This window comes from Telopea speciosissima, chromosome 4 (genome assembly GCF_018873765.1).
Source record: "Telopea speciosissima isolate NSW1024214 ecotype Mountain lineage chromosome 4, Tspe_v1, whole genome shotgun sequence".
NCBI lineage: Eukaryota > Viridiplantae > Streptophyta > Magnoliopsida > Proteales > Proteaceae > Telopea > Telopea speciosissima.
The window spans coordinates 19246781-19272931 of NC_057919.1; the positions used below are offsets into that span (position 1 = coordinate 19246781).

The 26151-nt window shown below is 38.6% G+C and overlaps 2 protein-coding genes across 2 annotated transcripts; one reads left to right on the plus strand and one right to left on the minus strand.

Moving 5' to 3' along the window:
• Positions 1-260: 260 nt before the first annotated feature.
• LOC122659048 lies at positions 261-2925 on the minus strand. The gene is made up of 4 exons (XM_043854205.1): positions 2248-2925; positions 912-1824; positions 564-791; positions 261-445 (listed from the first exon to the last, which is right to left on the minus strand). Exons 1-4 carry the CDS (start codon positions 2923-2925, stop codon positions 261-263), a joined length of 2004 nt encoding a protein of 667 aa, XP_043710140.1.
• A 7127-nt stretch (positions 2926-10052) lies between these two features.
• LOC122657559 (thioredoxin M3, chloroplastic-like) lies at positions 10053-13071 on the plus strand. Its single transcript, XM_043852296.1, has 2 exons — positions 10053-10353; positions 12597-13071. Exons 1-2 carry the CDS (start codon positions 10131-10133, stop codon positions 12914-12916), a joined length of 543 nt encoding a protein of 180 aa, XP_043708231.1. The 5' UTR covers positions 10053-10130; the 3' UTR covers positions 12917-13071.
• Positions 13072-26151: the final 13080 nt, after the last annotated feature.

Consider the following 26151-nt stretch of genomic DNA (forward strand, 5'->3'; position numbering starts at 1 on the left):
AGAGCTATAAGGCTATCACAAGTAGCAGCATCCACAAAAAAGAAAAAGGTTCCCTCAGGCCGACTAAGGGGAGCAAGGGTCGTGGTCCCAAGCGAACAAGAATTTGAGGAGCTCGAAGAGAGGGAGAGAGCATCCTCAATCTCTTTATCAATCGAAGAAATCCAAGTCCTAAAGGGGGGTATCGAAGATTTGAAGCAGCAAGCATTCCTCATCTTCCAAATCTCCCAAGAGACTATAGCATGGGAGGTAAAGCACACTCTTCAATCTTTCTTTAGAGCTCCAGAGGGGCTACTCCACTTCAGAATCCACTCCGAAAGGGAAAGGTTGGGAAAGGCATCCACTCTCAATGCCACCGTCGATGCAAACCATGCCTGCTTTGCCACCGAGCAATAGAAGAGGGCATGCTCAGTTGATTCAGCTTCAGCACCGCAACCACCACAAACATCTGAGGCAATAATCTAACGTTGCTTTAAGTTCTGTAACACTCCAATTGCACCAAGGCAAGCTTTCCACAGAAATGTCTTAACTTTAGGGGGGGGGGGGGGCAAGGGAGTTCCAAATACTATTCCAAACCTCTTTTGAAGTAAGGTTGACCTTCTTTACAAACTTTGAGAAGTAGCTCCTCTGTTGAGAACCCAACCTATACGCCGACTTCACCGAGAAAATGCCATTTGGAGCCGGGCCCCAACACAACTTGTCACTGGATCCTTTAGAGCTAATAGGGATCTGCAAGATACAAGCAACTTCGAAGGGCAAGAAGAAGGATTGCAGCTTCCCAACATCCCATTTGCCTTGGGAATCAATGAGGTCAGAAACACACTAAAAGGGACAATCTGGAGATCTAGGGAGGTGAAGCTGAAAACCTTCAATCGATGGAATCCATGGGTCATCCCAAATATGGATAGAGAGACCATCTCTGACAATCCATATCAACCCTTGGTCTAACAGCTGCTTACCAAGCAATATACTCCTCCAAGCCCAAGAGGGCCTACTCCCCGTTTGGACCAAGAAGAAGGAGGACGATGGGTAGTAAATACTCTTCAACAATCTCGCCCACAGGGATTCTTCATTTGATATCAGCTGCCACCCCAGCTTCGCCAAGAGAGCTTGGTTCTGGATAAACAAATCTTTAAAGCCAAGACCTCCATCAGGCTTTGGAAGTTGAATACAATCCTTACCAACCCAATGAATCTTTCTCTCCTCTCTTTTCTGGCCCCAATAGAAACTGCAGCTTGCTTTACTGATGTCATCCAGGAGACCTTGGGGGATTTTGAAGTGGGACATATGATAGGAGGGAGAAGCTGTCACCACTGCCTTAATAAGAACCTCTCTCCCCGCTTGGGAAAGCAACTGCTCCTTCCATCCAGCAATTTTGGCAATGGTTCTATCCTTGAGAATTTGAAACGCTGCCTTCTTGTTCCTACCAATCTCTGATGGAAGACCAAGGTAGATTCCAGGGCTAATTAGACCTTCCACATTGATAATTTTAGTAAAAATATGTCTCAGCCTTTGGGGAGTGTCCAGACTAAAGGAAGCGGATGACTTCTGACCATTCACAGCTTGTCTAGAAGCTTCACAGTAGAGAGAAAGAGCAACTCGAAGGCTTCTGAGAGAGCTATGGTTTGCCTGGAGGAAGATAAGACAGTCATTGGCAAAGAATGAGTGCGTGAGCTGGGGACTGGTAGGCTTGATCCTCAACCCACTCAGGTTACCATTATCAGCCACACCCGCAATCAAGGATGTGAGGCACTCAGTGCAAAGGACAAACAAGCTAGGGGAGAGAGGATCTCCTTGCCTTATACCACGGGACGGTAAGATGGCTTCCTTTTGGACACCATTAAGGAGGAAGGAGTAAGACACAATACTCACACACTGGTGGATAAGCTGGACCCACTTCTAACACAAACCCATCTTCTACAGAATCCTAGACAAGAAGGACCACTCAATTCTGTCATAAGATTTACGCATATCTAGCTTCACTGCTGCCACATAATTTCTTCCCCTCTTAACCTGCCTGATATGATGAAAAGCCTCGTGCGCAATCAGGACATTTTCAGAAATACTCCTCCCTTCAACGAAAGCCGTTTACTCTGGGGCCACAATCACATCAAGGCATCTGTTTAGTTTTTTGGCCAGGACTTTAGCAAAAATACGATACACCACGTTGCAAAGGCTGATAGGGCGAAACTGGTCAACTCTCTCTGCTTCCTTAACTTTCGGGATGAGAAGGATATGAGTCCTATTCACCTCCTTGAGGAGGTAGCCCGAGTTGAAGAAGGATCTCATAGCCTTACAAACTTTCGGACCAACTGTCGACCAATAAGCCTGAAAGAACACAGGGGGAAGACCATCTGGACCAGGGGCCTTCAGGGACTTCATACTGAAAACAGCCGCTTTGACTTCTTCATCAGAGATGGGCAAACACAGAGCAGTGTTCCTATCATCAGTGAAACTAGGACCAATAAATTGGAGAGCTCTCTCTAGGCTTTGAGAACCATCAGAAGAGAAGAGATGGTTGAAGAAGGAAAAAATCTCTCTATCAATGTCACCTTCCTTCTCAAGCCATTCCCCTCGCTGTGACAATAACCTATTGATTTTGTTCCTGCTTCTCCTCTGAAGGGTAGATGAGTGGAAAATATTGGTGTTTCTGTCCCCCTCATTCAGCCAAAGGATCCGAGATTTCTGTTTCCACAAAGATTCCTGTTGATTCAAGAGGAACTGTAGGTCTTGTTGAGCTTCTGATTCCAATCCAGTAAAATGCGGATGCCAAGGCATAGCTTGGATATTTCTGATAACACTCATTTGCTTATCCACCTCTAGATCCACTTCAGAAAGCATGGAGCTTCTTCCACTTTGCAAGCCAGGATCGAACCTCTTAGATCTTCCTTGACACTTGGAACATGTCAGAGCCTTGCCAAGTTTCATTCCACCCACTAATAACTTCCTTCTCACAGCCAGGCAAAGCCCTCCACCTGTCTTCAAAACGGAACAACCTTTTACCAGAGGGAGGGGGAGGGTGCAATTCAATCACAAGAGGGGAGTGGTCTGAACCACAAGCTGGCTCCACCAAACTAATTTAGTCACGTTGGAACCTGTTAGACTATTAAGATTCCTTTCTTTACAACTAGTATGGTTTACATATATATATATATGTAACTCTGCAACTTCTTCAAGAAAATATCTTCTTCCTTGTTTCCTTGCATGGTTTTGCCCTAAGAATTTTAGTTTCATGGAATGTCAGTTTATTTTGTAGTTTTAGAGAATTTCAATTTGAAAATTGAGGTTTGATCTCAGAATGACCTCTTAAATTGAGGTTGGATAGAAATCGGATGTAAATTCCTTAATTCTTTGTGTCAGGGTTAGTTTCGTCATGAATATGCAACCATCTGAGGTTGAAGTTGAAGCTGAAGCAGGTTTTGATATTCGACTCCCACTATTTGTTGATGAGAAATGGTTGGAGAAAAGGAATGGGGGCACCTTCTTCACGCAACATGACATTTGATGTATGGATGATCTTGGAAGATTTTCTTATACTATTAATGTGTGCTAGCTTCAACTTCTCTGCAATTAGGTGATAAAATTGTTGTTAATCAGTGGAAGAGAAGAAGCAATTAATACACACATGATAGACATGGGGTACAATAAATTGGTCTCACAACCCATAAAAGATTAGCAACATATATCTAATGCACATTAAGTATAAATCATGCACAAAAGACCAATATACTAATATAAGTATCACAGTGACTAGATGCCTAAATTAAATGAACAGATGAGTGTTGTACTCAATATAGAAAGGCACACAATTAATGATGTAATTAATGTTGCTATCAAAGATAACCTATCTAATCCATCAAAAGCAAAACACACGTCTCAAGTGGTAATAATAAATGGAAATTAAGAGATCAATCATTATTGTGAATACAATTTTTTTCAAGTTTATGGCACCAAAAAAAGTTTAGTTGCAAAGAAGGTAATAATTAAAAAGAGGGAAATTTACACCTACCATCACTGAGGTTTGACGAAAGGATATTTCACCCCCAGTTTTGGAAAATTCTGCGTACCCCCTTGAGATTTGCAAATGGTAACAAATAAGCCCATTCCATCAGTTCATGACTAACACTGTTAAAAATTAGACTTGAATTGACGGAATTGCCCTTCTCTGAGAAGAACCCCCAAAAAAAAGAGGTGAATGGACAAAATTACCCTTACAAAGGAAAAAAAGAAAAAAAAACCTGCAACTCATCTTCCCCAATTAAATTGGGGAATATGAGTTGCAGGTTTCAAAACAATAAGGGTTTTTCTTTTGTTTCTGTAATTATGATTAAGAGAAATAAAATGAATGAGTTTTAAACTGGAAAACCCTAGGCAAACTGGGAAAAAATCCCAAATCAAGGTCATTCGATACACAAGAACTCCATTGAAGTAAAAAATAAAACGAAATTGGAAAACGGCAGGAGAAAGAAACAAACAATAGGTATGGTCGATTCAATCCAGAATTTAGATTCCAGAGTCTTAGATGGGCTCAATCAAAGAAAGAGCAAAAACCCATATGTCGTTCAATAATCAATTAATTTAGGTCTCATTCTCCAGTTCTTCGTCTCTTCTGCAATTGGATGTTCCATCACTTCTTTCTTGCAATTGAAGAGCACACTTTTAAGATACAGCATGTCCTTCCATTTTCAGGAGCTATCTACAGATTTTAGGAAACGACCCTCTACCTTTTATGATATTTTGAAGGGGAATTAGAGCACTGTAGAACATTTCCGCACTGTGCCAGTTTCCTCTCTGGAAGGTTGTCTCACATAATCATCATAAGTTTGAAGAATCTGCTCATTCTCCATCGGAGTGTGAGCACAAAGGCACTTGTATTTGACAAATTTTGAGAACCATTCCTCAGTGCTCTGAAATAATCTGTTTTCTGTTGAAAATTCTAGGATATGCTCCTCATGATTCCCAAGAAGAAAGCCCAACTCATCTTCCCCTTTGTCAAACCCTAAAAGTTTGGGGAAGATGAGGGGAAATCGAATTGCAGTCTAGGATATGCTCCTCATGATTCCCAAGAAGAAAGCCCAACTCATCTTCCCCTTTGTCAAACCCTAAAAGTTTGGGGAAGATGAGGGAAATCAATTGCAGCCTCTAGAACTGTCTCAAACGACTTGAAATCTACTGATTTGGTGTCGCCTAGGTCTGTTGGAACGATCCAAAACACCACAGCTCTAGAAATCAAGTGGTCTTTGGACTACAGATTTCTGAAATTGAAATCAGCGGTAATCACTTTAGGTCTGCCCCAAATGCATATTCCACTTCATGAACTAAACACACAAAAATCAAAACTGAAACTTTTAAACCCACGAGATCTGGATTAGACAGGGGAAAAATAACCCATGAAGTGGAGGTGAGAAGAAGAATCTGAGAAGTCATTCAAGTAGGATCGTCCCCTCCTCTTCTTCTTCTTCGATTCTGATACATCGTCGTCCGGTTCTGTAATCAAAAGTGATAATATTTCTCTCGCCTGGAGTATCTCAGGTGCACAAAAGGGTTTTGATTTGGGATTTTTTCCCAGTTTGAAACCCTAAATTTGTTTTTTTGGAGTTCGTGTAAGGATAATTGATGAATCAGTGGGGGCGTTGGGATGGTTGCAACTCATCTTCCCCAATCGATTTTGGGGAAGATGAGTTGCAGGTTTTTTTTTTTGGGTTCTTCTTAGAAGGGCAATTCCGTCAATTAAAGTCTAATTTTTAACAGAGTTAGTCATGAACTGACGGAATGGACTTATTTGTTACCGTTTGCAAACCTCAGGGGGGTACGCAGAACTTTCCAAAACTGGGGGGTGAAAATATCCTTTCGTCAAACCTCAGGGTTGGTATGTGTAAATTTCCCTTAAAAAGATAAGCAAAGATAAAGAAAGATGATTTAACTCACTTTGTAAGGAGTTTAATATACACTTTATCAGTCAATGTTGTTGAATCACTGAACCTAGAAAGAACATGAATTTTTTTTAAAAAATAGAGAGAGAAATGATAATGAAGGAGCAAGGATATTTAGGGCCTCTTTGGTATCACTTTTCATTTTCATTTTTTCATGTGTTTGGTGTCACTTTTGAAACTTGTTTCTAATTAAAATATTTGAAATGGATTATGGCCAAAATATGTTTTTCCTTCATTTTTTTGCTCTTTAATGAGCATGTGCTCATATGACCCAAATATAAGGGGTGAAATAGAGATTTTCTTTTATCTTTAAAAAGACAAGCCCCCTTCCCCTTCTTCTTCCAACAATCAACATTATATTTGATATTGACGATATTGACGATCTTGCCGAAGGGTTTGCAAAGTTCGACGAGCTCCTTTAGCTGAAGATTGGAGGAAGAGAAGAGAGGATTTTTTTTTTTTTTTTTTTTTTTTTTAAAACCGAATATTATCTGGGACCCGGGAAAGCCCATAAAATTTTATGAATACAAAAAAAAAAACAATATAATCAAGATACAAGGGGGGGGGGACATTGCCCGCCTTACCCCTACCCAAGGAAACAATCGGAGACTCTCACCCGTCAAGCCTTTCCAACAAATCAAAACCCCAAACCCCAACAAGAAAACAACTAAAATCGAAACATTGGTAAACCCACCTTATCTTCTTTGAGGATGTGGGAAAGATCAACAAGCAGTTCCCTCTGCAGTCGGAAAACCATACCACGCTTTGCCGTGCAGGCCATGTTAGCCAAGAAATCAGTAGCTCGGTTCCTCTCTCTATATGAAAAAGACACGTGTGCATGCAGGTTATTGATCAACTGAATAGCCTCATGGAACCAATACCAGCAGTTCCATAATAGGCACACTCGTGAAGAGATAAACCGAACAATTGTTTTGGAATACGTATTAACATGGCAAACCATGTAGCCTTGTTAGCACATATTCGAAGACCATCCAAGAGAGCCCTCAACTCTGCTTCCGAATTGGAACAAACTCCATCAAAATTAGCAAAAAGCCATTGGAGAATTACGGTTTTGATCACGGATAATGCCACCACCTCCACTCAAACCCGAGTTTCCTTTATTAGCCCCATCAACATTAATTTTAACCCCATTGAAAGGAGGACACCAAAAGACCGGACGAGGACCAGTATACTTGCACAAGGCAAGGTTAACCTTGAGAATTTGTAAGACCAAATCATCTTTCATGGTGGTAGCCTTAGTTAAAGAATTGTAAGACCAAATCATCTTTCAAGCGGAGAGGGGAGAAGGACTTCTTGGATTCAACGCATAATCTTCCCAATTATCATGGCTGTCGAGCGGGCACCATTGTCATGCCTTTTATTATTCATTTCTTCAATTCCAAAGATCCCATGTGATGAAAGAAGGAATGATCCCAATGATAAATTTAATTACATTATTGAAGGACCCCATGGACTACTAGAAGAAAATTCTAGTTCTCACCTCTTAAGTATGAAGAACTTGAATATCAAGCAAATGCTCGAAAAAATCCTACACCTTTGAAGCCGTGGCCCCAATAGCCAGGATGTGAGTAGATGATTCTTGTCTAGGATGCATACAACATACAAATTGAAGCCATCTGCACCCTTCCCACATAACTGAATCATCAGTAGCAATACAACCAATACTACCGTTCAGCACTTGTCAACTGAAGAAACCGATCTTCATGGGAATTGATCCGTTCCCTATCGAAGAGAAGAGAGAGTAGTTACTAGGAAAACTGTTGGAGAGAGGATCATCACTCCCATGATTGCGCCAGAGTGATGGAATCGGGGAAGAAGAAAAATGAAAAAAATAAAAGGAGAAATTTTCACATATCTCGCCTGAGGTATAATGTAATTATAAAAACACCCCTCAGTTTTGAAAATTTCTGCATATATCCCCAAAGGTTCTTAAAAGTTAACACATGCCCCCATTCCGTTAGTTTAAGAATAATAATGTTAAAATCAAGGGGGTAAAATAAAAAAATGTCCTTGCAAAAAAAAAAAAAAAAAAAAAAAAAAACACTTACAACTCATTTTTCCCGAAATCGTTTAGGGTTTGAATAAAAAAGAAAGATGAGTTGCAGATATCCTTCCTAGAATTCGATATGGAGAAGAAGTTGATTGTACAATAACGGAGTGAGGGCTGGAACTGGTCCAAAACCCGTTCTTGGTCAGAACGCACCGTCCACTGCACGGGATTCGGTTTGCATACCTCTCTCTGTCTTTCGTCCTCTGTTTTTTTTCTAGTCGATTTCACTTTCAAAGTTCGTATTTGTTGTCTCTGTTTAATTGTTTTCTTCCCTAAGAAGCCCAATAAAAATCCATAATTTTTGGGTTACGAACAGTCGAACATCACTACACAACTTAGTTCTTTGTCTGTGTGTGTGGATCGTTCATATTAGAATGGGTAAAATCAGAGACAGACAATCCACCATTGAATTGGGTTGGGGATTGGGAATACAGGAAATGAGTCGACAGTGTGCATAGGATGACGGAGAAGTAAAATAATGGCAACTTTCTTCATTGTTTCTCAGACGATCACTGGTTGGAGTTGGAGTTACCTAACCAGCCAAATAAGACAACTTCATATCACATGGTTTTTGTTAGATCGTTTAATATTGTGCTCCTTAGGACTTAATTTGTTATTCATGGATCGTATTTCAACCTGTTCTGGGTTATGAAAGGTAACTATAAGAACTTTCTTTTCCATATAGAATTCTAGGAAGGATACGTGCAATTCATCTTCCCTTTTTTCAAATTCTAAACGATTTGGAGAAGATGAGTTTGTAGGTTTTTGTTTTTGTCTTTGTTTTTTTTTTTTACAAGGGTATTTTTGTCCATTTATCCTTTGATTTTAACACTGTTAGTCCTAAACTAACGGAACGAGGGCATGTGTTAGGGTATGCAGAATTTTCCAATATTGAAGGGTGTTTTTGTAATTATTTGATACCTTAGGGGAGGCACATGAAAATTTCCCCCAAAAATAAGGGAAAAAAAGTTTACATAGAAATGTGAAATTACTTTGTATACCCTTTAGTCCAAGTAAAAATACATTATGTTTAGGGACAACTAAAGTCCGATTACACATTCTGTTTCTAACCTTCGATGCAACCTAAACTTAATATGAAATTCAACACTTAAAGAGGAGAAAGAGAAAGAAACTCAACAATGGTTACACACTGCATGATGCATTTAATCCAAATGTTATTAGGGATGTAAATGGATAATCGAAAATCCGAATCCGATTCGCATCTGTAACTGGTTAGGGACATCCGTATTCGTTTAGAGATATCTGAAAAAAAATCTAAATACTTCAATAAAAATCCATCAAAAAAATCCGAGTACCTGATAATAAAAAATTAAGTAAATAATCATCTTGAGGGTTTTTGAAGATTCAATAAGTTCTAGAATACAAGGAAAAGAGAATCATGATCTAAGTGATATGAATTGTATCGACTAGGGAGAAGAATGTCTGAATTACACAAGATCAAAATGTAAATGGATGATCAAAAATCCAAATTCAATCTTCATCCGAATCCATTTAGAGGTCTCCATATTTGACCAATAGAAATATCCATATCTGATCCATTTACATCCCTAAGTGTTATCAAACTCCAATTTCGTTAGGACATCTTTTAAGGAAAGACCATTCTATGGGCAAGGTAGGTAGGCTATCACAGTAACGTGTTCATTTGAAAATCAGGTGCAAACTGTTACACGTGGAAGAAATAAGGAACGTGTTTCATTTGAAAATCAGCTGTACCGTACATGCGTGCAAGCAAGAAATCCAATTTCTCTTTCCATTCCTTTTTTCTTTTGGTTGAAATATTTTGGAGCTTCTTTTTTTATTTTTTATTTTTAACTGTTTACGGACAAGCCATCAGAGATGGACGGTCGTCCCCGACATCGCCAACGAACGGGAAAAGTCGATGAAAAACCAACACCAACCCAAATAGTTCTTTAAAATATCACCTGTTGATACCTTGAATTCCAAATATAACTAGGGGTGTTTTAGTAATCTGACTTACCAAAAAATCGAAGGCGTTTGCAGCTTTGTTTATTATACTGTTCCAACCAAGGGAGACTCAAACTTCGTCTTCGCTTAAATTGAACTTTCGCTCCCCACGTATTGGATTTCCCTCTTCGTTTTCTACAGTAATGGCGGTAGTCTCTTGTAGTCCGCGCTCGCTATCATGTTCTCGCTTCATGGCAAAGCACGCATGCTCCTCGTTGCCCTTCCAATGGCACCGAACCCATCTGGATTTCACGGCAACTGTGCATTGGAAGGCACAAAGTGGAATTAGGGTTCAAATTCTTAATTCTTCATCGTCTGATCATAAGGATTTCACTCGTTCCATCCAGGCCACTCGCTATTACGATGGTAAGCTTTTAAATAGAAATCTTTCTTCTTATTTGCCTTTCTTTTTTTTTTTGTAGTTGATTGTTGATTTAAATGTTGGTTGCATAGAAAATTTAATACGGTCTTGAGCGTTCTTCAATTGGTTTATTCTTGCTGATAATATTTACTTTTTTGGATTTTCGATTGATTTGTGAAGGTTGCTCTATTCCTCTTTATTGAATAGGAAGCAATTTGTGAAGGTTGCTCTATTCCTCTTTATGGAATGGAACTTTTTTTGTTTTTGTTTTTGTTTTTGAAGATGGAATGAAACTGGCGCCTGTACAAATTAAATTTGATCAATGGGGAACACAAAAAAAAATAAAAATAGAAGATTGCATAATATCATCTGATACTTGCAGAATCTTTTTCCCAAGTTGCTCAACCCAATAATTGCTTCTATTATTTCTTGAATTCACATGCTGCAAGAAATGATCTAGGTTTGGATTTGGATTTGGGTTCCCATTCCTTCTTTTAATTTCCCCCCTTTTTCGATTGCGTTTTATCTTATTTGTTTTTCTTAACTCATCCTATGAAGGGCCTGTAGGCCACTAGGTGGGCACCCAAGGGGCAATCTTAAGTGATTAGGGATGGAAGCATAAAATGATAGGTACATGCCAAGGAGAAGAGATTAAATAGGGGGAAAAGATAAGGAGGACATAAGAACAGATAATTAAGAAATTAAAAAAGATAAAATAGAATAAATTGTTGCTTTACAAACGAAGCCTGACGTCTTGGCGTAATTTGGGGATCGCCGATCCTCTTTTCTCCATTGAGAAATTGTAGGAGCTCAAGAATTCGAAGTCTGTTCCCCTTTCATTTTCTCCCAATAAATAGGGGTTTTACAAACCAACAACTCCACAGCCCACGTATCCCATACAAATGAGAAGTTATGCTAACTAATAATAACACTTAATCACTACCCCACTAATGGATAGTAACTACACACTAATAATAACTCCATACTAACTACTAACTCTTACTTATAGTAACAACCCACTAACCCGTCTCTTACATCTCTTGGACGAACTATTCCCGCTCCCATAATCGTGCATGCTTAAGGGGCCGTGCACGTAACAATCCTTCCCTCGTAAGTTTTGGTTATGCACCGTTCCTTCATCTTCTTGGACTTCTAGGAGATCTCCTTGAATGGCCTAATCACCAATTTTCTGTTTCAGCAATGACATATGGAACATACGATGAATGCAAGAATTCGGCGGTAGGGCCATCCCTAGGCTTTGATACCAATTGATAGGTACATGCCAAAGAGAAGAGATAATATAGGGGAAAAAGATAAGAAGGAAATAAGAATAGATACTTAATAAATTAAAAAGATAAAATAGAATAAATTGTGGCTTTACAGACGAAGCTTGACGTCTTGGTGTAATTTGGAGGTCGCCGTTCCTCTTTTCTCCATAGAGAAATTGTAGGAGCCCAAAAATTCAAAGTCTATCCCCCTTTCATTTTCTCCCAATAAATAGGGGTTTTAGAAACCAACAACTCCACAGCCACGTATCCCATACATATGAGAAGTTCTCGTAACTGATAATAACACCTAATCATTGCCCCACTAATGGATAGTAACTACACACTAATAATAATTCCGTTCTAACTACCAACTCTTACTTATAGTAACAACCCCACTAACCCATCTCTTACATCTCTTGAACAAACTATTCCCGCTCCCATAACCGTGGATGCTTGAGGGGCCATGCATGTAACATAAAGCAGGTGTAAGAAAATTACAGAAAGATGCCTGAAGAATAAGGTTTTTCTTCTTTAAATACTTTAAGAAGTTTAGGAGGCTACGATTATTTGTTGATCTAAAAGATACTGCTACTAGTCGTAAAAATTGAAACTTCACTATTTTCGGACCTATAATAATAACAGTCACTATTTCTGGGAGGATTGCATGTTTTCTGAGTTCTAAAACTTTCTCTTGGACTATTTTGCCTGTCAAATTGAAAAGGAAGTGGTTGAAGTAATGAATAGGAGGAAGTTGAAATTGCAATAGGAAAAATGGGACAATGTCAACCCAATTAAAGTTTGCAGTTAATTTATGCTAATGAGAAGAAATTGAGATTGAGAGGTGTCTATAGTTGATTTATTGTGCCTCTCGAAACTCAAACTAATGTGGTGAACCATGGCTTTGGATGTTAATTATTGGGCATGCATGGGGAGATGAATCTTAGATGGGCCACTTAACTGATGCGTATGTCATTGTGCAGCACCAATGGTTACTGGAGACTCTTGGGATGAGTTCATTCTCAACAGTGACACTCCCATCCTCGTTGAGTTCTTTGCTCCTTGGTGTGGGCCCTGCAGGATGGTCCATAGGGTGATTGAAGAGATTGCAAGCGAGTATGCTGGGAGTCTCAAATGCTTTATACTTAATACAGATCAGGACCTGGAGATTGCTGATAACTATGGTATTGATTCTGTTCCGGTAGTTTTGCTGTTTAAGAATGGAGAAAAACGACTCTCTTTGGTTGGAACTTTGCACAAGGAGAATTATGTGGCTGCCATCGAGAAGCTTCTGGTCTCTTGAGGAACCTCCAACATTTCAACTATGACCAACTGCAGTGTGTGTCTTCCCATTAGGTTATTTGATCTGATCTGGATTTTTTGGTAAACTTGACTGGATCTGTACATTTGACATTTTGTAACCCTAGATTTTGTCAATGGGGCGTCTCGGCTAACAGCACCAATCATCATTGCTATCATAATATTAACTGCCGTGCATATTCTGTATCTTTATATATATGTTGCTTCATTCACTGGGCTGTCTTTAGTCTTTACCCTCTGTAATTCTATACCTGCATGATTGCTTTATGTGATCAATGTATTCTTTGTGAACTGAAATAAAGCAGAACCTGGAAAGCTGACTGGATAGGGCTTGGTATCCTCCTTGACATTTTGATACTTGAAAAGTTATATGCATACTTTATTGGCTCTTCACTACATTGACTGAAGGACACAAATTGTGGCAGAATCCAAATATCTTTAAGAAGCAAAAAAGAATAATGATTATGATGAAGAAGAAGAGCTTTCCTAATTTTTTGTCTCAATCAATATTAAGTTCCTCCCTTCGCACAGGTATGGAAGCTACCTGGTCTTGTAAGATTTATGTACTCAATGTTGCTTGCAAGATCTTTATTTGCTCTAATCTTAGCTACTTCTTTTGTGGTAGTAAGTTGACGATTCAAGGTTAGCTTTGCATTTCTTTGTTCTCCTCTTGAATTTGCTACAGTAGATTGCAGTGATTTAAAGCTTTGCCAACAAAACTTTTGATGGACTTTTGGCTTTTGTTCATGGAAGCTGATACTTATTACTGCTCTGAAACTTATCATTGGCAGTTGGATGCAAATGAGCTGATTTGTTGAAACTCTTTTAGTGGGTTCAGCTTTGGGTTAGGCAAAGTAGAATTAGGGGTGGCTTGGTCTGGAAAGAACTGACTGGAGTCAATAGCTGGTTGCCACAAACAAACATGGTGGGTCATATACTCGTAATTTTGTTTAGGTTTTACCATTCTGGAGGGCATTTAAGCATCTTATAGATTAATCATCATTGAAGTTGTTAGGGATGATATTTATATGAACTTTAATTGTTCTTTAAAAATTGCCCCCTTCTTTTTTCCATGCTGAAAAACAAATTAAGAGAAGTCACTGCTTTAAGTTTTAGATGTGTATTTCATTACAGTCAACTAAGAACAAGCTTTTTATTCTACGACTGTCACATGTAGCAATTGGTTTACAAAGTTTCTTGGACTGCAGTGTCCTTACTTTAGAAAATTAAAGATTAATGGTGTTATGGTTGATTTATTTTACTGTGAGAAGGTCAAGTATTTAGAGGCCTCTATGTCTTGATTCCTCTTTGATTTCAATAGGTTAAAATGAAATAATAAGGGTTGCAGATCGTCTGGCAAATCTGGGATCCATATCTGCTTCGTTTTTAGTGCCAGGTACCCCTCCTTGGATCTTTGTACTTTGTGGGGGCAGATAGTATAGGAGTTCATTCCCTTGTTATCAAATCTGTTTAATTTCACCAAAAAACAAAGAAATAATAACTAGACTTTCAGTGAATGAGATTTAAATAGAACAAGTGAAATACAAAGAGTAAGCCTCTGGGTTTTTCCTCTGTTTACTGTCCACTATGTACTACTAATAGTTTTAGAAAAGTAATAACGTTGTCTATTTTATGTCAAATTTTGAGGAATTTATAAATTATGACCAAAGTGTTGGTGATGTTGGCCAGATTAGAATTAGTCCATCCTACCCATACAGGTGGATACAAGAAAGTAGAAAAAGAGCTCTAACAGACAATTAGGTTGCAGATTTTTCTTGCCAAAGAGTGGTACTTTATGGAATATGGTAGATTCATCCCTCATTTATACTCTTGAATTGGTGTCCCTCGTGTTCTTTGAGAAAGTTTGACCCATCTCTTATTAAAGATTATTTTTTTATACAGGTTAAGAAATACTTCCCTCGTTTTTAATTACTTTCTTTTCGTATTTGATTTTATCTTACGTCTTTTTTAAACTCTCTTTTGTCTTTTGAGGTAATCAAGTATGTATCTTCTGTTGTTTGTTACCTTGCCAACTAAATACAATGGTCATGCCTGATTACTCCGAGATTCAATGTTAGTGACCTGGACATTTGCTGGTGCAGCTCTGTTTGGTTATCTGAAAGGTGAAGGAAGTAAAAGAAAGATGAAGGGGCCTGCACTTTCCAATGTTGTTTGGTTGGCTAGGTAACGATGGTAGGTTAGTGAATGTCTTCCTCTGCAGTCCACTGGATTAAGGTATTGATATTTGAGAGTATAGTGGTGCTGAGTCAAGTGAACCATTGTCAGTCAATTTCAAAATGAAAAAGAAGGGAAGGGATGAATTACCTCTTGTATTATCTTTCTCCATCTTGCATCTGATCATCATCGATGATGACCATTTTCTTCGATGAGGGAGAAGGAACAGCTGGAGTTGTACCTCTAGTTCTTGAAATCCAAGATTCTCTAGGGATGAGATGGCCATGAGCATGGAAGCAGGAGGGGATGTGACTCATATGGCCCCTTCACTTCCCGTTGGAACGAGGTGGTGGTGGAGGAACATTACGATCATGAGAACAGGCTCACTCTTTCTCTCCTCTTGCTCCTTTTTATTGGTGCTTCAAGTCATTGTGAATCAAAATCTGTGTTGGGTTGTAGAATAACAATAAAAATGTGAATCCGATCTTGATTTTTGTTAAGAGGATTGTATTAAATTACCCAGAACAAAAAAATTAGCCATACCATTACATGGTGTTTGATAGTTCAACTTCTACAATGGGGAAGAAAAGCTGAACTGTATGCCTTTCTTCCCACTGCCATGCTCAATTTGTTTCAGGATTTTGGAATACTTGAACTTCTAGGATCAATTTGACATTCAAAAACATGATCAAGTAGTGCTTTTTTCAGATATTGTATTATTGAGTACTTGTAGCCATAAATTGATGATCTCGAAATGACTTCTTGGACTTGGATTTTCTTCCTTATTCCACCATAAAATGTGTCTACGGAAGAGACCAATCCACTTATTTATAACTTTAGGCTATTCCTAATCAATCAGAGTATGCTCTCTCTTAAATTTGGAGAATATGTTCTATATATTCCTTAGTGCCCAATAAGGAGATTTCACAAGAAGGTAAGTGGGTGTGGTTAATTGGATCATAGTAGAAATTTCTAATATCCTCTCACTTAGTCCAGATAACCACATTAGATAAAAATTTGTGACTCCCCCAGCTCCTTGGATTCAAATTGGATTTTAGAAAACAAGAAAAAGCTCACTTTTAAATTATGCAAATATATACTCATATAAATAATTCCAATTTGCTGTTTCTTTAAACCTGCCAAAACAGAGGACCCAACGATGGTGGTAATATAGATAATCCCATTTCTTTTTTCGAGTCTTTATGTCATAATAAATTGTATGGATAGATGAACTTGTATTTCTACCCCCAAAAAAAAAAATATATGAACTTGTATTGATATCTAAACCTTGAATTCTACTTGAATTAAGTTTATGTGCAAAGTTTAAATAAAAAAAATTAGATGAGCATGAATTTAGTTGATGGATTTGCTAGCATCAATTTAGTATGGATGTGCACTATGGATATATATTGAGGATGAATTTAGTTGATGTGTACTATGGATATATATATATTGCTTTTCCAGTTTCTTCCAAACAGTGATATACATGATCTTAATAATTTTAGATTTAATTGTAGTTTTATTGTTCTTTGAAAGTGAACCGTAGCAGAATTATCATAATAAATTTTAGTGGTTTTGAGATGCTATCTACCGCTTGAAGTTCTAAAATGAAATTTCTTAACAAAATAGTCTATGACATGGCATCATAGCTGGCATAGTGGAGGCTGCAATCAGTGATTGCTTTGCACTCTTCTGTGAAATAGCCCCACTTGCTAACAAAAAAATATAGCCTGAAGTAGATTTTCTACCATCGAAATCTAATTCGGAAAACCCAATCACCTCAAGGTGGTTGGTCTGCCTGAATGTGAGCAGGATAAGGTCCTTGGTACCCTACAAATATTTCATAAGTTTCTTGGCAGCCTTCCAACGTTCCATTCCTAGGTTGATGTGGTATCTACCAAGCATACCCATAGCAAAAGAGATATTTGGGACAGGGGCAAGTCTGATCATAAACCAACTTACCCACAATAGTAGCATAAAGAGTACCTTCATATTGTTAAGTTCAAACTCATTTTTAGAACACTGAAACCTGCTGAATTTATCTCCTTTAACGATAAGAGTTGAACCTAGAGAACAACTCTTCATTTGAAATCTTTCAAGTATCTTCTGTATGCATGTTTATTAACATAAAAGCCCAAGAATCTAAGTCTCCTATCCTTGCATCTCGATGCCAAACACAAAATATTTCTTGTATCCTTCAAAGTGTTTTGTCAAGAATTTCTTGGTGTAATTTTAAATCAAAATATGCAACCAGAGCCATAATAACATTGAAAGAATATTTCTTACTTGTTCACTCATTTCTTTTGGTAATCCTTTAGCAACCAGCATTCACTTTTTAAGTCCGATCATGTCCAATGACATGTACCGACCTTGGGACCTGATCTGAGCTCATTTGGAATCATTGGGTCCCATAGGTCGGCTCAAGATTCTAAACGAGTCCAGATCAATTCCCAAGGACGATACATGTCATTGGACCTTAACCAGCTCCTTTTTTTTTGTGTGTGTGTGTGTGTGGGGGGGGGGGGTTGCTATTAAGCAATTACCCTTGCTTTATAGTGCTCTATATTTCTCCTTGAGTCTCTTTTTGTCCTCTTTTGCAACTTATTGGTCTTTGACTTTGGAGTTCAACCATATCTCAAGCCTCAAATTTTTATTTTTTTAGTTTTAAAATGAAGATCACTTCTTCTTGCATAGCATCTATCCACCGTTTGAGAATTCACTCTTTGCTTGGCTTCTCTTAAACATAAGGGCTCCTTCCCAATGTCAACATCACATTCTAATTCTTGAAGATGAAATATGTTATATCTCTTATAGCATTTCTTATATGTTTGAGATCTTCTAAGTGGTGGTGGTTGTGGCACTTGTTCTTCTTGGGTTGGTTTAGATATTACTTTTGTTTGAACTCGAGAATTTCTCAATGTAGGTTTTATTGTATGGGTTCTCAAAGTTCATGGTTTTTGTTGCTACTAGTATTATATTCATTGGATCTCCATGTTCTTCAAAGATGATATTCATATGTTTGATGCTCGCACTAGATTCACTATCCTCAAGAAATCTTTCATGAGCTATTTCAACAATCTTCAGATCATAACAAGGGCAATAAAATCCGACTCATTATTTCTATGCCCGAAATGCATCGCGGTGGTTGGATAGACCAACAAATCTCTCATCCTTTATTTTTTATGGTAAAAGATCGCGCTAATGGGCGTGTGGTTCAGCCCCCAACGAGATGAAAATCTCATTCAGGTAGATACCCCTGTGTGCTCTCACATTGGTCCTCGTGCTGGTGTAGGCGCTATATGAAATTTTCGTTGCACCCCTATCAAATCAGAAACCTGATATATGTTGATGCCTCTGTGCATATTTTCTTTGGTCCCCACACTAGTGCGGATGCTACACGACTAGAAAACAACCTCTTGCCCTTTTGTATTTTACGAGAAATATATATATATATGGAATTGGGAATTTTTATATATATTTTATTTTTATAGAGGAGGGGGAATATAGGGGAGGGGGGATATGTACCAGCCAAGAGACTCAAACACGAGACCCCTTGGTGAGCATGGGCATGAAGCGCACCACAGCTCACCAACTGGCAATAGGCAGATCTTGGTGTTTTAGGAGAAATATTGATTAGAGATGTACGTGAACGATTCACAGCCGCTCATATGAAACATTCCCACAAAATGGATTCCATCTGAACGGTTGTGAATAGCTCACGTACGCTCTGTGTACGTGAAGATTCCCTGTACTCGCAGGAGGGCAGCTTCACCTTCACAGCTCGCTTCTTCTCCCTTTCTCTGTTTTCTGTGCCAAGTAGTAGAACAAGAAGAAAAGTCCATGGTGTCTTCGGCTCTATCTACCGAAGCTGCTCCTCCTACTCGTAGGGTGGTTATTCATAATGTTTTTCCTTAATTGTGGTGTTGGAGCTTAGGTGGAGGAGACGAGCTTGCAGATGATGACGGAAACCCTGGAATGGCCGTCGATGGAGACACTATACGATGAGTTTGGGGACGATGGTGGGATAGGGAGAGAGTTTTTGCTTCCATTGTCCTGCTGCAACTCTCAATATCCCCAATCCATCTGGGGTTAATTCTAATTTTTGCTTCTTTTAATGTTGTGTTTCTTCCGTTCTTTTAATACGGAATTACCTCTGCCTCCTCCTCCGCTACCGCAGGCGGTTCCACTACCAATTTACTTGTCTACTCCGTCTCCACCTCCTCCTCTTCCAATTGCTTGCACCTCAGAATCAGCGCCACCACCCCCACCCCCCTCATTCCCCGCCACCTCCAACCACCTCCTCCAGCTTATTGTTACGGCACCCCCTGCCTGAAGCATCTCCCCTACCACCACCTTTACCGTCTCCTCCAACTTCCCCTCCCCCATCCCTGTGCCCAGACCCCTCCTCGCATATCGCCCGGCCGCCTTCTATTATTAATTCTTACTGCCGCCATGAGTCATGATTAGCTGATACGAAGAAAGAATAACAAACAATCGGAAGATAGGAATGACTATGAATTTGAGAAAAAGACTCGACCGTGAACCTTTCTCATTTTTCATCGCCGCCTGACTGGTCGTGTCATGCTATCATCACTCATCCGTCATGTGCGGGGGCCCTCTGCCGTCCTCCTCCATGCAATTGTTGAAGGAGCTTTAAGAACCCCCTCCTTCTAGTGCTTCTATTACGACGTCCTGGGGTCCCCCTCACAGTTGAATTTGTAGTTGAGATTCACTATATGAGTAGTTGTTATGGTTCATCTCACTATATGAGAGTATAGTTGTTTGTTCTTTGTTCTTTGGTGCTCTTCAATTCAGAACACAAAAGGGCCGGCTGGTACGTGACGCAACCCATGTTACTTACTTAACCATCGCAGACGGCACACTTGGGGTTTGGTGGTGCACACAACTAGATGCAGTGAGTCAGTGACGACATCGTCGATTCCCAAAGCCTAAAAATAAGATCAACGCTTGGGGCTGTGAGACGTCACGTCACGTGGGCTCTTTACATTTCTCTGGGATTCTGGTCAAGCGAACCCCCATAGGGCAGGTGATACGAGAAAGTGACATTATTACTATTTCAGTTCTATTTCCACCCCCATTGGACCAATGCCTAAGAGAGGAGAAGACATTATTACTATTTCAGTTCTATTTCCAGTTTTCCACCCCCCAAAGCCCAATGTCCAAGATAGGAGAATAGATTTTTTGGGGGTGGAAAATAGACTCCTTCAATCTAACCCATGATTTTAAGTTGACTATATCTGAACCGGGATTGGTCACCCCAGAAAATGATATGGGATCGGATGGTTTTACTCCTTATTTTCTTAAAAAATATATTTTAAAAATTTTTTACCTTCGATCTATACTGTTACGTTGATATGGGATCGACTAAAACTGGTACACATTGAAATCAATTAAGGGTGTCAATTGGACATCATAATTAGATATCGATCATCCGCAAAAAAATTGGAACCAACCCACATAATAGTATATTGGTCTAATTCTGAATCTACCTAACGGTTTCAGAATCCATAGGCTAATTAGGAACCAAAACAATCCACATCATAACTTAATATATTATTTAATTATTAATACTTAAGGTTATGAAAGCAAAGGTCAAATCCTTTATTTTTTTTTTTTTTCATTTTAAATTTTGACCGGTATCATGCACCAAATTTTTTTATTTTTTATTTACTGTGACCTCTTATTTCATATGTTCTCTTATCTCATTTATTAGTTTGCAAAGATTCGAATGTGGACGATGGTATTCTTAGTTATTAATTGAATATAAAACAAGAGTTATAATAGACTAGTTTCTTGATTTGAGAAAAAAAATATGGTAGATTGCATATCTCATGTGATTGAAATTAGTGTTATAATATAATTGAATATACGTAGCATGTATTATGAAATTATTTTTTTAAATGTTGGCTTGGAATAATAGGAACTGAAATTGGTCCAAGCATTAGTTAATGATCTTGGATTTTAGATTTGGAATTGATTAGTTTATTGGTCTTGTTCTGATCCTAACCCCTTAGGGCCTGAAACGTTACAGAACCAGACCAATTGACACCCTTAAGGCCAATACTTATATAGTCGATCCCAAAAATGAAACCTAAAACCTGGATCTAATTGCAAATGCCATCCAGAAGGACCAACCAAGAAGAATCTATGATACCGGGTCAAGCAGTTAGTAACGGTATCAAGATCTGTATACCAATTCCAAACCAATCCGGATCGACCTGTATTGGATGGATTTATCCCCTATTTTTTTTTAAATTTTATTTATTATTATTATTTTTTTTTTTAAAAACTTTTTAACCTTTAATACATACCTACGCCGATATGAGGTCGGCCAAGAATTGGATTCAGCCTCTAACGATATCGATATGAATTAGTTGATTTGACCACTACTGATGTGGTTCGATCGATTCAACTGATCCGATCATGGTTTTAGTGCACGGTATCGGTATGGGTATCGATCAACCTGAAAATCGATATGGTATTGGATCTGTATTGGTATGAATCAATCCTAATCAGACAAATTTGCCCTTGATTCTCTTTTAAAAATGGATTTTTTGACATGTATCGTGTCACTGATACGGTATTGACACGATATCGTATCAGTCATTTGTAAAATTGATACATATCACCCGATACGGACGATGTGATACTGATACCTCAAACCATGGATCCGATGCCTTTTTCTCAATCCATGCACTGGATTATATAACCAATTTGGGACCCACCATCATATCCCTTTGTATACACACATATTATATACATGCACCCACTCACCCACCATTTTTACAAAGTCACATGAGCAAAGAGTGAGGGAGTGAGTCCCAAGACCGGACATTTTGGACCGGGTTTTATTAATATTCTAGTGAGGAAAACGTGGTTGGCTGCACTGTCAAAGGATTTGGAAGAAAAACGTGTACTTCACCTCTCCTTTTCTCCTTTCTTTGTTCAAAGAATCAAGCAAAAGGAGGTGAAAGGTTACAAGCTCTTTCTTTTGTTTTACTTAAAGAAGAAATAGACAGCAACTTTTCTCATGTCCTTCACAAGATAATGACTCTTTAATTAATTAATCACTCCCATCAGAATTAGATATGGCAGATTCTTTAGTTATCCCATTTTCCCATGCAATTTTGGTTTTACTTTGATGTGATCTTTGATGATTAGTCCCTAATCTCTTTTTATTCTGCGGTTGGCAATTAGGGGATTGAGTTAGAATTAAATAAAGACAAGTTGGTTAAGAATTTTGTTGTTTTCTTTGTCTAATGTGAGGTTGGGCTCCTTTACGGCGCAGGGGTGTGTCGCACATCTTGTGGTGTGACACCACAGCTCGTCACATGGACGAGCTCTCTTTTGGACGGTTTGGATTGAACTAGGAAAGTTGAGCATATAGTGCACATACGATGTACAAGAGGATTTTTAAATTTCAATCCAGATCGTCTAACAGGGAGCTCATCCACATGGCAAGCTGTGGTGAGATGTGGGGTGCACCCCTGCACCTAAAGGAGCTCGATCTGTCTAAAATGATTGGGAATTTTAAATCAGATCAAGCTGAAATAATCCTTATCTCACTCGTTTTTGAGTGATGGTTTTAAAAAAGAAGTATAAAAAAATTTAATTAGCACAATGATTAATTGGACTAATTCTCATTTAAGATTTTGAAGCTATAGTGGTTGTCAATTGGATTATGATTGCCCACTAGTATCACATTGGTTGTTGAATAGTATTAGTTTGCTAATCCATGTATTATTCTATTAATGTTGCTACACTTGCTCCCTTTTTAATCTATCTTTGTGACTAACTAAGCATTATTACCAAAAATGGAAATCATGATACTAGCAAGAGTAGAACAAACACCAAGTCTCGAATATTGGAATATCCTCTCGAAAGTTTGACCACGTGGCTCTCATATGGAAAGATTCCATTTTTTTGCAATACCATTGGTTGACATGGGATTCTCCCCACACTGATGTGATGGGGAAACCTCTCCAAAACATTATTTTTTTGGACTTTTCTTTTCAAGCTTCACTTGATTGCCTTCAATGTGTAGATCTTTTGGGGAAATTTTTTTTTTTGAAAAAGGATTTTTTTAGTAGAAAAATGATTTCCATATGTTAGGCCAGCTTCTTTGATTGTCTTCTTGTTTTTTAATAATGCTTGATTCTCTTCTTACTGTCTTACATTCTTTTCTTACCCAATTTTGGCTAGTTCTGTTATGAGAAGTTAGAGATAGCAAGGGGGGTAGGTCTCCCCTCTATTTTCTACCTACCATTATTGATTTTTCTAAACAACCAAAACAGCTATAGGTGATGCCTCCAACTCTCATTTTTTGAGCTTGTCCTAGCCAACAGCAAGGGTGTTAATCTGTCGGGTCGGTTTGGTTGAATCGGTTTTAGTCTATTATTAGGTCCATCCGAAACAAAATCATTAAGGAAGTTTCGATTTCAATTGGTTTGATTCGGTTTGTTATGTATTCAGATTGCTATCGGGTTCGACTCGATCCAGTCTGATTTCAATTTTATATGTATACATAAAGAAATCAATCGAAAATTTTCAATTCTTAATTTTTTTTTTTATCATTTACTATTGGTCCAGTCTCAACTATTTCTCGATTTTGGTCTGTTTTTTAGTTTCGATCGATCCAATTTGATTTCGCTTTCTATCGGTTTTATATAACCCCTATTCAAATCCAAACCGATAAGAATTTGGTTCAATCGATCCAACCGGTTTGGGTTGAACTTTGACACCCTTAGCTAGTAGCCTATTCAACCTGATTTGTTAGATGACTGGTTGGTAACAAGAATCACACTCAATGAGTCTAGTGTGATTTTCATGTGAAAAGGCAAGATCCCTATGACCTATGCTTAATCAAGAAAGCAATAAACTAAAGTACTAAACCATAGACACCCACCCCTCCCATTCAAAAAAAATTGAGAACAATATGTGTCAGTACTTTTTTTAATGAGCCAACCTGGGCCAACTAAAAGTCTTTTAATAAAGGAAGGGAGGGTGGGGGGGTATATCCCATCATATGAGAGATCTCATATCTCTCCCTGGTCGGCAGTTGCCAACACCCAACATAACCCCCTTTCCATTTTTGTCCTCAATAATTACTATTAGTTACAAGTTACAACTAACTAAAAGTCTTTTAATAAAGGAAGGGAGGGTGGGAGGGTATATCCCATCATATGAGAGATCTCATATCTCTCCCTGGTCGGCAGTTGCCAACACCCAACATAACCTCTTTCCATTTTTGTCCTCAATAATTACTATTAGTTACAAGTTACATTGGAAATCACACTTTCTGAGCGTAAGGAAAACTATCCTCATTCAGTCAACTCTTTCAACAATGCCCTTTTACATAATGTCCTGTTTCAAGATTTCAGTTTCGATTCACAAATCTTTGGACTCTATTAGCAGAGATTTTTTCTGTTCCAATGGGACTTCTAAGACACATTCCAATTGTGTCTTGGAGTTCCATTTGTTTAACCAAAAAGTTCGGTGGGCTTAATAGCAAGTAGTCATCATTTATGAACCTAGCCCTCTTGGCTAAGAAGGGATGGGATCTTCTCAATCCATCGACTTCTCTTTGGGGAAAGATGATGAAAGATAAGTATTTTCCCCACTCGTCCTTTCTCTCGGCTAAATGTCCTGCTACAGCTTCTTGGGGATGGAAATCCATATACTCATCCAGAGATCTCCTCAGGAAATGACTTTTCCATTCTGTCGGCAATGGTTTTGATATTAACCCATGGCTTGATTGTTGGATTCTTGACTCCCCTCCTTCAACAGCTCCTCTTCCATTGCCACAACATGCTCCAAACACTGTGGCTTTCTTCATAGACCATTCCACTAATTCATGGAGGAGAGATCGGATATTCTATTGGTGGCCACCAGAGATGGCTTTCAGGATCCTCTCCATTCCAATTCCTATTTTTCCATCTAAGGATAGAATGGTTTGGGCAGCCACTTCAAATGAAAAATTCTCAGTTGCATCAGCTTACAGTATAGCTATCAAAGGTCTCACCCTTAATGTGAACAGGTCCTGGCTGAATATTTGGCATCTCCCAACGGCCCCAAGAATACAACATCTCATTTGGAAAATAGCAATTAGCAGTTCGTAAAGCAATGCTCATCGTTGTCTCTATGAACATCTCAAAAATTGTCATAGAGATGGACAACCTCTTAGTAGTGAAGATTTTGAATAAGACCTTTACTCCTATCCCTTGGAGGATTGCAGCCATAATTGCAGACTGCTTCTCTCTTTTATCTCATTTTCAAAGCATCTCTTTTGTTCATACCCTCAGAGAAGGTAATCGGGTGGTGGATGCTTTAGCCTCTTTTGATGCAACAAATCAATATCACAATGTATGGCACTAGTCTACCCCTTCCTTCATTAATCTCTACTTGTATGAAGACCTTGCTGGAACTTTGTTCCGTGATCAATAAATTTACATTTCAACCAAAAAAAAATAAAATACTAACTGACCCAATATGTTAGTTCCAGCTTTCTGATTTCCGGATTTCCTAATTAACTTCACCAAATCCTTGTTCTAGTTTTCAGTGTTTTATACCCCCAAAGGCTGCCCTTTGCTCACGATACCCAAAAAAAAAAAGGGGCCCCACCTATATTAGGTGGGCCATCCCTCGACTTAAGGGCCCATCTCAACTTTATGTGATTAATTAAGTAATCTTACACTTAAATATGTTTACTACCCGAAACTCACCTACCAGTGGCTAACACTTCTAAACACCAAACTCCATTTAAGATTAGATTCTTAGTTGGTGGAAACCCATCGGCAAAGCACAAGGCGTTTCACGTTGTGAATTGGTGTTGTACACTGTGGTATCTCCGCTAATTTCGTCAGTAATCTAGTGGTAGTTTAGTCATTTCAGTGGATATAGGCAATAGTTATCCGCGTAAACTTGGAAACAAATCCGAATCGTGTGAGGACTATAATCCACGTGTTGAAATTGGATACGCAAATTAGTAAGTAAAAGGGAAGGATTCAGATATTCTACGGTGTA

Excerpts from the sequence above, each read along its gene's own strand:
- LOC122659048 (XM_043854205.1), bottom strand. The coding sequence starts at position 2,925 with ATGAAACTTGGCAAGGCTCTGACATGTTCCAAGTGTCAAGGAAGATCT. Across the intron at positions 1,825-2,247 it reads CGGGCTACCTCCTCAAGGAG|GAAGCCATCTTACCGTCCCG; the intron begins GTGAATAGGACT and ends GGTGTCCAAAAG. Across the intron at positions 446-563 it reads TTCAAAAGAGGTTTGGAATA|ATGTTTGTGGTGGTTGCGGT; the intron begins GTATTTGGAACT and ends TTATTGCCTCAG.
- LOC122657559 (XM_043852296.1), top strand. The coding sequence starts at position 10,131 with ATGGCGGTAGTCTCTTGTAGTCCGCGCTCGCTATCATGTTCTCGCTTC. Across the intron at positions 10,354-12,596 it reads GGCCACTCGCTATTACGATG|CACCAATGGTTACTGGAGAC; the intron begins GTAAGCTTTTAA and ends GTCATTGTGCAG.